The 12,493-nt window shown below is 38.1% G+C and overlaps 1 protein-coding gene across 2 annotated transcripts; it reads right to left on the reverse strand.

Moving 5' to 3' along the window:
• Nucleotides 1-1,016: 1,016 nt before the first annotated feature.
• On the reverse strand, nt 1,017-11,640 carry LOC134633601 (zinc finger protein OZF-like). 2 transcript variants are annotated; one of them, XM_063482473.1, is made up of 2 exons: nt 11,141-11,640; nt 1,017-3,016 (listed from the first exon to the last, which is right to left on the reverse strand). In XM_063482473.1, exons 1-2 carry the CDS (start codon nt 11,259-11,261, stop codon nt 1,554-1,556), a joined length of 1,584 nt encoding a protein of 527 aa, XP_063338543.1. In that variant the 5' UTR covers nt 11,262-11,640; the 3' UTR covers nt 1,017-1,553. The 2 variants fall into 2 exon arrangements, with proteins under 2 accessions (XP_063338543.1, XP_063338544.1); XM_063482474.1 differs by lacking the exon at nt 1,017-3,016 and adding an exon at nt 4,212-7,169.
• Between the last annotated feature and the right edge of the window lie 853 nt (nt 11,641-12,493).

Genomic DNA, 12,493 nt, shown 5'->3' on the forward strand with positions numbered 1-12,493 from the left:
TTTCTGAAAGAGCTTTACACATATATCTGTTCCTGTGATAACCACTGGAAGAAGTGTATCAATGAAACTTGCAGGATTGCCCCATCCCCCAAATTCTCGAATTAATTAATAACGTGTAATCAAGGCCAGGTTTCTTAAGCAGTGGCTACACTACTGCATATTTAAAATTTACAGGAACTATACCACTGGGGTGGCTGTAGCTCAGGAGGTAGAGCAGGTCACCTACCGATCAGAAGGTTGGTGGGTCAATCCTTGGCTTCTCCGGTCTGCATGTCAAGTATCCTTGGGTAAGATACTAACCCCAAGTCGCTCTCTGATGCATCCATCGGAGTATGAATGTAGTTAGGAAACAGTACTAAACTTGTGGCTTCTTGTATAGAGTGCTTTGAGTACTCCGTGAGAGTAGAAAGGCACTATATAAGAATCAGTCCATTTACCAGAGGAGAGACTGCTCTATACTGGGATTGTTTGGCTTCAAAGTAAAAATTGTGGCTTTTAAAATGTTATTGCTGTAATGTTGAGGCACAACTTTTAATCTGAAAATAAATGTTTTGTTTCCAGTCTGTGCTGCACCTTTTGAAGCTGCTCGGAGAGTAACTGGTAAGAGTTTGAAGACAAGTTAACATCTTCCACACAAACTTGTTTGGGAAATACACATTTCTCCCCTTGTGATTGCCAGATGGTTGCCAACCAATTAAATGCAATAATTAATCATATAACCAAGCAATAAATGGGTTAATCTTCTGCAAGATGCTTACCTCCAGTGTTTACAGTACTATCTACTGTGTGTCATAAGCTTCCATTTTTTGCATTGCAATTCAACATCATCTTCAACCCAAGATCCTGTTTCTGTCCTTCATAACAGTTATATCCAACAATGCCACAGGTTATAAGCATTGTGAAAAATGATGATAATTGATGACATCATGATGAAATATTTTATTAATCAATTAGTTGGTAAGTTACTGTTAGAGCAACCAAAAAAGAAAGCAATTAAATACAAAATCTAAATACAATAAGGAGTTAAAATTAAAAGCAAAATTAAAACCTACATAACATTAGTTGATATACTCCATACCAGAAAAGCTATCAGGAGTAGATGTGTCCATCTGGTTCTATGTAATCCAACACCACATAGCTGCTGTTTGACTGTGGTATGCTGATCCAAACTTATTTTGGTGCACACCCACCCATTTCTGGTTTATACAGAAAAGCAAAATGCTCAAGGATAGATTATTATTAAAAATATCATGACTAAACATGGTTACGTACCTTGGATATAGAAAATGTATAAATAAATGCTTTCTTGAATTCAAGTAATATATTTCCCAATTACAATATAGCTTGCATCACTTTGAGCACATGGTACCACCCCTACTATAAATGTCACCAGCCATAGTCTCTATTTTTTCATACAGTACAGGGCATCCTTCAAAGCACCCAATAGTGTGAACAGACATAATTAATGACCAAAAAAACAACCAAACAAACAAAAAAGATCCATCCAAATTATTCATTAGCAGGTAAGTGCATTCACAAAACCTTCAAAGCTGTTACTCCGTGTGGGTTTTCACATGTCTGTTTAGATTTCCCTTCTGAGTAAACGTTTTACCACAAACACCACAGCTAAATGGCTTCTCTCCAGTGTGAACTCTCATGTGTCTCGTCAGAGTTCCCTGATGGGTGAATCTCTTCCCACATACAGTGCAGCTAAACTGTTTCTCTCCGGTGTGAACTCTGATGTGGATCTTGAGATCGCGCTGATGTACAAAGTTTTTGCCACAGACATCGCAACCATGTGGTTTCTCTCCCGTGTGGCCTCTTGTGTGGGCTTTGAGATGTGATTTCCTGTTAAATCTTTTGCCACAAACATCACAGCCATATGGTTTCTCTCCTGTGTGAACCCTTGTGTGTGCTTTAACAAGTGCCATCCGGTTAAACCTTTTACCACAAATGTCGCAAGCAAACTGTTTTTCTCCTGTGTGAACTCTCATGTGTGCACTTAATTGTGTTTTCCGGTTATATCTTTTACTGCAAAGATCACAACCAAATGGTTTTTCTCTTGTGTGAACTCTCATATGTCTCTTCAGGTCCACCTGTTGTGTAAATCTTTTTGTGCAAACCCCACAACCGAATGGTTTCTCACCTGTATGAACCCTGATGTGCCTCTTGATATTTTGCTGTTGTGTAAACCTTTCACCACAGATGTCACATACAAACGGTTTCTCTCCTGTGTGGATTCTGATGTGCGCCTTGAAACTATAGAGATGTCGAAAACGCTTTCCACAAAAATCACAATGAAATGGTTTTTCCCCAGTGTGAATTCGGATATGTGTCTTAAGATTTTGTTTTTGTGTAAATTGTTTTCCGCAAATACCACAGATAAATTGTCTGTTTTGTCTGGGTGAATCTACATTTCCCAAATGCCTGGAGGAAGTTTCCATTGAATGGCTTGTCATGAGCCTCTGAACAGGCCACTTGCTTTTTGGAGATTTGAGTCCATTTGGACTTGATGTAGGAGCTCCCTGATTTTTTTCACCGTCATCATTTGGAGGTCCAGAATCTGACAAAGGTTCCTGCCAATCACCACCACCATCGTCACTATCATCATCATCATCTGAGACGTCAGTCGCAGAAGAGTCTGAAGCCTTCTCATCAGTATTTGGATCTGGGTTCCATGATCCAGGTCCAGGTCCTTCACGGTCCTCTCCATCACTTTCTGTTTTTATCTGTTTAGCTAAGCTGCAAAGTGGAGGCTCTGCCTCTCCCATTTGATTCTGAAGGAGAAGTAAAGAGTTAGGCTTCTCTTCATCGTTTTCAGTCTTCACAGGACCAGCAGTGAGTTGGAACCTGATGATATCAGCCTTCGTTAGATCATTAAGCGGCTCTCCCACCTCACTGTTCCTGAGTTCGTCTTGCTCCTCCTTTATAAAGAGAAGATCTGGGCCCTTCTGGTCCGGACTGTTGCTCCATTCATGGGAAACCTCTTCTTTGATTACCAACAGCTGTTGGACATCTGCAGAGAACACAAAAACAGACACGGGACAACTGTGACTCCATATTCTTGTGGTCAACAGAAGAATTTGTATACATGGTGATGGTGCATACTGATGCCAGCTGCTGTAGTATCATAAAGTGCTTGAACAAGAATATAATGTGAAAATAAATTAACTTTTTTTTTTTTAAATCAAGCCTTCCAAATTCAACATATGACTACATGACCTGCAACAAATATGATTATTTCCAGCTGTGAAAGCGCTATTAGTGTTTGTCATTAACTTCCAAATGCCAAATACTAAAAGTACTTTTCCATTCTTAAAGAGCTTCCAAAGGTAGAAAACACCAGAGCCCTGTACCAGATTTGAGTACGTTCTCTTCTTTGTGTCCCAAACAGCAGTAGAACCCCACAAGATAAAGCAGTGCCTGCAGTCAGACACTTTTGTATCGGGACGCATAAGCAAATAAGCATGTTTCTGCCTGGTTTCGGACCAGGGACTTTTCACATCTTAGGTGAACGTGATAACCACTACACTATGGAAATGGCACATGCTTCTACTGTATTTGTTATTTATTTCTGGGCTGAAGAATATGTTTTCTTTAAAAAAAATATTTAAAGAACTGAAAGGGTTTAGTTCTTTTGACAAGCAGTTATCAACAAATTAAGCAATTTCTAAAACTGAAATGAAAGAGCAGTCCATTTAAAAAAAAAAAATCTTTTTTTTCCTCTTTGATTATTTACTTTTTTCCAATAACAAGACCAAATTATTTCTTATTCAATTAGCTCCAGGCCTGGCTATGGTTGTTGTGAAAAGATGTGGGTCATTAGGTTGGTGGCAATGTGAAGGATAAAAATACATATAGCAACATAAAAAGTATCTCCAACTGACCAGAGCATATTTCAGTTGGAAATACTCGCCTCGATAACCAGTAAACTTGTTAGTGACTACTGTCAGCAGAAAACAAAAAGACTAAATACACATACAAAAATAAAGTAACTTGAGAGTTTCATGTGCTGTTTAGTAAAATTATATTCTTTCTCTCAACTTCAAGCCACCAAATCCGTAACAAAAAGGGAAATCATTTATTTACCATAAAAATGTCAAAAACCTGAACCTTAGACTTTAATTTTTTGATTCTGTATTCTTTGTAAACAACAACAAAAAAGACAACTGTAGCTATGTTGCTTGAAAAAATACATCTTTATTTTTATCACCACAGACATCTTACACACTAAGAACTATTAACTTACAATGTACAGGTTTAATTAAAAGAAAACAAGAAATCCATCAAAGAAGTTAAGCATGACAAGGCATGGCCCGGGCTGCTAGCTGCATTGACTTTTTGACAAGATAACTAATCAAAAACAGATCTGGACGGGATGAGCTAGGCAATGACCGGAGCCAAACCAGATCCAGGTGTGATCCAGTCTGAATCCCCGATCCATTTTGGATCCATCCTGCCATAAAAACATACTCTGACTGGGAAATGATCTGCTGATCCAGTTCTGGTTCTGGGTCGACAGTCTTGGTGGGTCAGACTCTGAATTTCAGATAATGAAACTTTAAACTGGTATTTTATGTCATTTAATGACTGAATTCCAACCTGTGGACACACTTCAATATGAAATGTAATTAGATTACAATCAGACTGTCTGCAGCTGGATTTTAAAAGTCACTTTAACAACACATTTTGTTCAGTTTTAGAGTTTTAAGTCATTTCAGAGCACACTATCCAGCTGCATCACTGCATGGTACGGCAGCAGTACTGCTATGGACCGCAAACGCCTGCAGAGAGTGATAACAACTGCGGAGAAGATCACCCTCTCTGCAGAGCATCTACCATCACAGAGTCCAGAGGAGAGCTGCCTCCATCCTCAAAGACTCCACACACCCTCAACACAGACTGTTCACACTTCTGCCCTCGAGACAAAGGTTTAGAAGTGTGAAATCCAGAACATCCTGATTCAACAACTCCTTCTTCTATCAGATTCCTGAACAGCTGACCTACCTCAACTGCAATTTGCACATCAGGACACTTTGCACACTAAGTTCATTTTGCACATTAAGCTCCTCTGTACATCCATTTGCACTGACATCTGCATACCTCACTTGTCTTCACTTATTTTTTTGTACTTATTTATCTTTCACTATTTTTTATCCTTATTTTTTTTTATGTTATTTATCTTAATATCTTGTCTTATTTGCATCCTTATGTATCTTGTTCCTTCAACCCTACCTAACTTGTGTGTGGACAGCAAAGGAAGAATTTCATTGCACAGAGAAATGCTATTTCTTCTGTACACATGACAACACTTTGAATCTTTATACAGGTGATTTTGATGTAAACAGTGATTCTATAGTAATGTACACTGTTTTCCAGTCTAATTTAACTGACTGGCTGACAGTCTGACACCTGCATTAAAATTCAAAGACTCTCACAGTTAGAAAGATGGATTTAATTCTTAGCTGATAATAAATCAGTGAGATATTCACTTTCTTCACTCATACAAATTGACCACTTAAAAATTAAAAAGCCATCATGGTAAATAAAAAAAATAGTGAATTGACACATAATCAGCATTTTAGTGTTTATAAAACATAAACTTGTCCAAATTCATTTGCTCCACCAAGTGGTTTGATAGCAACTTTTGGAATAAGGAAATGTCAGTTTGTTAAAGAAAACTTGTCAGTGAGTAGGTTTAGTGTACAGAGTCTGAATCAGTTTAAGTTAACTTTCTTTGTGAATCAGAAATCCTCAAGTTTATCTCATCTCAGGTTTAAAAAACACAGATTGGTTGGTTAAAACTGTTTCAAATTGTACTAAGACCCGGTACAAGTTCTACTGTGTGTGGCTTCTCGTGTGCCTATTTAGACTTCCCTGTTGAGTAAAAGTTTTCCCACACACATTACAACCAAATGGTTTTTCTCCAGTGTGCACCCTCATGTGTCTCTTGAGGCTTCCCTGCTGAGTAAATCGCTTTTCACACGCAGGACAGCTGAACTGTTTCTCTCCAGTGTGGACTCTGATGTGTATTTTGAGGTCATGTTGATGCACAAACTTTTTCCCACATGCACCACAGCTGAATGGTCTCTCTCCTGTGTGCACCCTCATGTGCCTCTTCAGAACCCCCTGCTGTGTAAACATTTTATTACACAGATTGCAGCCAAATGGTTTCTCTCTCGTGTGAACTCTCATATGTCTCTTCAGAACGCCCTGCTGTGTAAATCTTTTTGCGCAGACAATACAGCTGAATGGTTTCTCTCCTGTGTGAACCCTCATGTGGCGTTTGAGATTTTGCTTTTTTCTAAATTTTTCACCACAAATGCCACAAACAAACGGTTTTTCCCCAGTATGGATTCTGATGTGTACTTTAAAACTGTAGTGATGTCTAAAGTCTTTTCCACAAAAATCACAGTTATATGGTTTATCACCTGTGTGGACTCTCATATGCGTCTTCAGATTTTGTTTCTGTTTAAATCTTTTTGCACAAACACCACAGGTAAATGTTTTTTCTCCTGTGTTGACTTTCATCTTTGAAAATTCACTTTGTTTCACTCTGTTAAATTTCTCATTAGCCAAACAGCCATGAGGCCTTTTGAATGAATGAGATATCTTCCTTCTCTGAAAAGAACACTTGCTTTTCAGTGATTTCAGAGTTTTCAAGTTTGATTTAGGTATAGGGCAACCACTGTCACCATCTTCGTTTGCAGGTCCAGCATCAGACAAAGGTTCCTGCCAATCATCTCCATCACTGATGTCTGTTTCAGAAGAGTCTGGGCCCTTCTCAACAGCATTTAGTTGGAAATGGAAATTTGGATTAGAGTTCCCAGTGATTTCTGGTCCTCCACAATCCTTTTCATCAATTTCATTGTTGATCTTTGTAGCTGAGCTGCTGTTTGGAGCTTCTGCTTCTGCATCGTCTTCAGTCTGACTTTGATGAAGCTGTACAATCTGAGGCTTTTCTTCTCTTTCATCTTCACACTTCATGGAAATAGAAGACAATGTGCACCTAGTGCTAACAGCAAGATGCGCTCCCCCTGTACCGATCCACAGCTCCTCGTGCTCCTCCTTTATGTGGAGGTGGTCTGTATTCTGCTGGTCCAGACTGGGGGTCCAGGGTAGCTCTTCTTCTTTAATCACCAACATCTGCTGGACATCTGCAGGGAATACTGAAACATACATGTACATCACTGACTGTAGGCTTCTATATGTTCACCTTGATTTCAGTAACTGTTAATGTAATCTGAAATTCAAGTTACAGTGGGGATTATTTTGAGACCAAAAATGAAACACTATCCATCACCAGTCACCCTAACAATTACAGTAAAGGTAAGAAGTTTAAATCCACTTCTCATGGGTGTGAATGTCATGGTAATTTTGGGTTTTTATTTTTAATTTATTTGAGCTGTTCTTTTAAAAGTAAAAAAACCCCAACAACAGCGGAGTTCACAGTTTAATTTTATTTCATTTATTTGAATTAATTTAAAAGTAAAAAAACCCCAACAACAGCGGAGTTCACAGTTTAATTTTATTTCATTTATTTGAATTAATTTAATTTATAGACGGCATTGCATGGACACTGTACCAACAGTCATGCATGGTGATTCATGCGTGACAGTTTCATTGTCATCAGGCTGTTTTACTGCCAGTGCTAAATTCCACCAACAGAATGGAATAATGAAGGAAGACTACCTCCAAATTCTTCAACTTCACCTCAAATCAACAGCTAGATGGTTGAAATCGGGACACAGTTAATGTTCTAACAGGATAATGGGCTGAAACACATCAAAACTGGCATCGGGATGAATAAACCAGGCTGACATTAAGGTTCTGGAATGGGCAAAGCCCAGAGATCCATCCAATTGAAACTTTGTGAACTATGCTTACACTCGGATCTGTGCCAGGAAACCAAACAATTTTAAATAAACTCTAACAATTCTGCTGAGAAGAATGGTCAAAATCCAGCCTGAATTACGTGAGAAGCTTGTTGGTGGATACCAAGTCTGGTCAAGGTGCATTTAGCTAAGGGACATTTAACCAAATATTAATGTACATATTTCAACTTGTATGTACACTTACGACCCTGTGTGGCTTAGAACATTTTTTAATCATTAAAGATGTATGCTGTACGGTAATTCTAACCTGGAATTTCAAAGAAATCATTAAATGACCAAAATCACTATGACACTTCATGCCCATGATGAGTGGATGGAAGCTTTGGACCACAAATGTATCAATTTCATTTTCCCCTCTTCTGTGGAACCAGCTTCCAGTTTGGATTCAGGAGATGGACTTAATCTTTACTTTTAAGATTATTCTTCAAACTTATCTTAGCATATAGTTAGGGCTGGATCAGGTGACACTGAATCCTCCCTTAGTTATGCTGCAGTAGGTGTAGGCTGCTGGGGGATTCCCATGATGCATTGGGTGTTTCTTCTTCAGTCACCTTTCTAACTCATGTGTTAATAGACCTCTCTGCACTGAATCATACTTGTTATTAATCTCTAGCTCTCTTCCACAGCATGTCTTTGTCCTGTTTTTCTCCTCTCACTCCAACCGGTTGCGGTGGTTAAAAGGGAGTTTTTCCTTCCCACTGTCGCCAAAGTCCTTGTTCATAGGGATTCATATGGTTGTTGGGTTTTTCTCTGTATGTATTATTGTAGGGTCTACCTTACAATATAAAGCACCTTGAGGCGACTGTTGTTGTGATTTGATGTATGAATAACATTTTTTGAGTTGAAATTTCGGTAAACCACAGATCTTTATCTTGGGGATGTGGTAAAAATAAAGCTTAGATATAATTACTTATGAAGCAGTAAAGGAAGCAAAAAGAAAAAACTCAAATGGCTAGAGACAAAATAATGATGGCTTAATAGACTGCCTATTTTCATTGAATATAGGAGGTTTTTCACACCTGTGACACCAAAACCTTTTCTTTTGTTTGCATAAGATCTGATATAACCGCATGTCATCATGATTCAGTTACAACAATGCTTTCACAATGAAAAGATTGTGGTTTAGAGTGCCATCCAGTATGGAGATGTCAGGGGGATTTGTAATGTGGGTCAAAATGATTTGGTCATATTTCTCAGCAAGACGGAGCTCCTTGCTACACTTCGGGTTCCATTTTGAAGTTTCTCAAAGTGAAGAAGCTCAAAGTTCTTCGGGCTTGGCCAGCAGTCTCCTGATATGAATATTATTGAGTACATCTGAGGACAAAGATGGAAATATGGAGGAGGAAACCCAAGAAGCTGGAGCAGCTTTGGGATGCCTGCAGGTCAGCCTTTGATTTCAAACCTGATGACTTCGTGTCAAACTGAATAGCAATAGTTCTGCAGTTCTGTAAGCTAAAGGAAGCCGTATAAGACATTCAGTTTCATGTTTATACTGTGATAAAATGATGCACTGATTTTCAGTATATAAAGTATTTACTTAACCCATTTAATCCCAAATGTTTCTCTGCAAAATAAGTGAATGCATTTTACTCCTTAGACTTCCCCTACACACAATATGTTTATTTTTTTAATGTCATAGGCAGTTAAAATGGCAATAGTTTTTGCCAGTGAGATTAAATGGGTTATTAAGTAAAAACATAAAATGTTTTGACTGTTTGATTGTTTTAATATGCAGCAGAGTGTTTGTTCAGCAATAGGCTGACATGTTTGTGATTATCATATAGAAGCAAATCTCAGTTAAATTAATACTTTTTAGTAGCCTTTAAATAAACTGGAGATCCTCAACAAAAACATGAACAAAACAAAACAAAACAAAAACTCCTGACTACAAATTTTACTCAAAATTAAAAGTAATATATTAGCTCCTATAATTGTGATGTACCCATCACAAGACTTTCCTCCAGGAATGCATCAGCTCATCAGGAGATAAATCCGAAGCATAACGTAAACACTGATATTCTATTGGAACTGGAAAATGTTGTAACAGCTGTAAGCTCACCTAATTTCCTCAGCAGATCCTGATACACTGCAAACAGATTTATGAGCATGCAGAAAGACATTTATTGTTTAAAGGAAAATCTGATCATTATTGTTATTAAGTGGCGAGAGGTGCTTTGCATTACATGATCCAGGATGAAATCTTGGAATGTTAAAGTGTACAGACACAAAGTGGTTATCTATTCAACCCCATATGTAATGATAAACATAGGGAAGGCATGTTGCTCTGTGATGTTTTCATACCACAAATATCTTTGTTTCATGAACTAAACTTAACTTTAGGGAGAAAACCGTCCATATTTTTATATCTAAAAGCAAAAATCATGAAAATTTATGTAAAGACATTCAAAAGCTGAAGAAGCTCCTTTACAAATGACTAATAATATTTATTTTTATAATGAAATTCCTAGAAAAAAATAAAGATAAAAAACGAGTTTAATGCTTAGAACATTTTTTTTATTTGGTTGTACTTTTTCTTTGAACTTTTAGGGAACCAAAAAACTGGAGGTCTGAAAAATGTTTCAGTCAGAGCGACGGTTACAAACGACCATGCCACGTTTAAAGTCACCAAAATCAACTTTCGCCTTCATTCTGATGCTCGGTTTCAACAGCAGGTCGCCTTGACCACTGAGATGCTGCTATGTGACTGACTGATTAAAAATTTGTATAAATGAGTGATTAAACAGCTGTACCTAACAAAGTGGCCAATGAGCGTATATCAGCTAATTAATGTAGCCAAACAAACCATTTAGATTAATGTCAGACATTTTAAGGAAGGAGTGAAATGCATAAAAACCCCAAAAGCCTTAAAACAGATAAGTTTATTTGTATATATATATTTCCTTTTTTAAATTTATCTCTTGTTTGCCCCTTATATCATTTGAAAGTTATATAGATTTTTTTTTCTTTGCTCAAAGGTAGTTTTTAAAAAGGAATTACTTTAAAAACTACAAGATTTCTTGCATATGTGCGCGGTGTAAAGCGGTCGGGTGCTACACGATGCCCAGATGAGTTCCGCCTTTTTAACTCCGAGAACACAAAAAGTCATTAATAGCAAATACTTTTGTTATTTTTACAAATTGAGATTAGCAGATCGTGAGAAGATGTGCGATCGTGATCTCCACCCAGCCCCACAGCGAGTCAGCTGTTAGCAGATTTCTTCGCATTCCAGCTGTGGTTATTCTTACCAGCGGTTTGGTTTATATCAGCGTCCTGCAGCTGTTCAACATCTGGAGGTTTAATGTCCGGCTTTTCTTCAAACTCCAGACTCTCAGCTCTGTTATGATCAAGATAATCCACTTCATTCATGGTGTCGGCTGCTCTTTAAAATAAACTGCAGGCTTGTGTGACACGAACCAGGCCTGTGCAGAATCGAACACCGCCGATCACCGTGAAACACGCGCTGGTTACATTTGTCTGTCTCGCTTTGATCCATGAACGTGTTCAAGTACTCAAAGGGGGATCGTGCTCTTCTGAATTATTTTGGAAACGAATTATTGACGTCTGCTGGGTTTTGAACAGGCATCTGCACGGACAGCTTCCCTCTTCATTCCACACAGCGTCTCCACCGGCTTTTATTCCCACTGCATTCACGCAGTTTACCCACTTTGTCATCCACTCACCTCGAAAACACCGAAAGCTTTAAAACACAAGAGCACACGAACTAATTCAGACTATTAAAAAATTAAACGGACCAGGGTTTACATCAATGACTGTAGAAAACAGTCATTGATTTTCTACAGTCATTGGTTTACATGTGCGTTTTATCACGATGGTTTACTGGCCTCTAGCGGCCGATCTAAAGAAGTGCATCACAACATAACGAGACGCACTGACACTTCCGGTGGGTACGTTCAAAATACAAGTTAAAGTATTAACCAGCATTAAGATTTTAAGTTTGTAAAAGAAAATAACATACTTAGGGGATTGTCTTTTTTGTGTGTGTGAAAAAATTGCCGATACACAAAATAATGTTACAACACATCATTCTTATCTTGTAAAATAAAACCAAATGTTATGTTTTCTCTAGAGAGGGAAACAGAGATTGATTAAATATTTGGTTTTATATTTACAATCTGTTTTTATTTATATAAACAAAAGAAACACAACTAGAACAAAATTTTCTCATATACAGTATCAACCGTTCCTTCCTCATTTCCTTTTTTCTTCCACCCATTTATGTCTCTCTGCTTCATAGAAGGGAGATTCCTCAAATTCTTCCAGGCCATCTCCTTGGCCATGCCTTTATCTCTGTATAGAGAGTACACTTTTATAGGGCAGTAGATATATTTCCCTGCCACTTCAGGGAAGCCCATATGAATGTGTGGGCTATTTGGTCCCTGTTTCAGGTCCATGTGGCAGAATCTGCAGAGGCGGCCTGTTTGTTGGGATTCTGGCCTTTTCCTCTTTTTCTCCATCCTTTCCTCCACCCTCTTCTTGGTAGCATCCAGTTCCCTCTGTCTGAACAAAAGGGTATTTTAGGGTTATCATTCCCTTAGCAGCTTAACTTTGATGCACCTTCTTTCAACAATAGAAATACT

This window comes from Pelmatolapia mariae, linkage group LG8 (assembly GCF_036321145.2).
Source record: "Pelmatolapia mariae isolate MD_Pm_ZW linkage group LG8, Pm_UMD_F_2, whole genome shotgun sequence".
Lineage (NCBI taxonomy): Eukaryota > Metazoa > Chordata > Actinopteri > Cichliformes > Cichlidae > Pelmatolapia > Pelmatolapia mariae.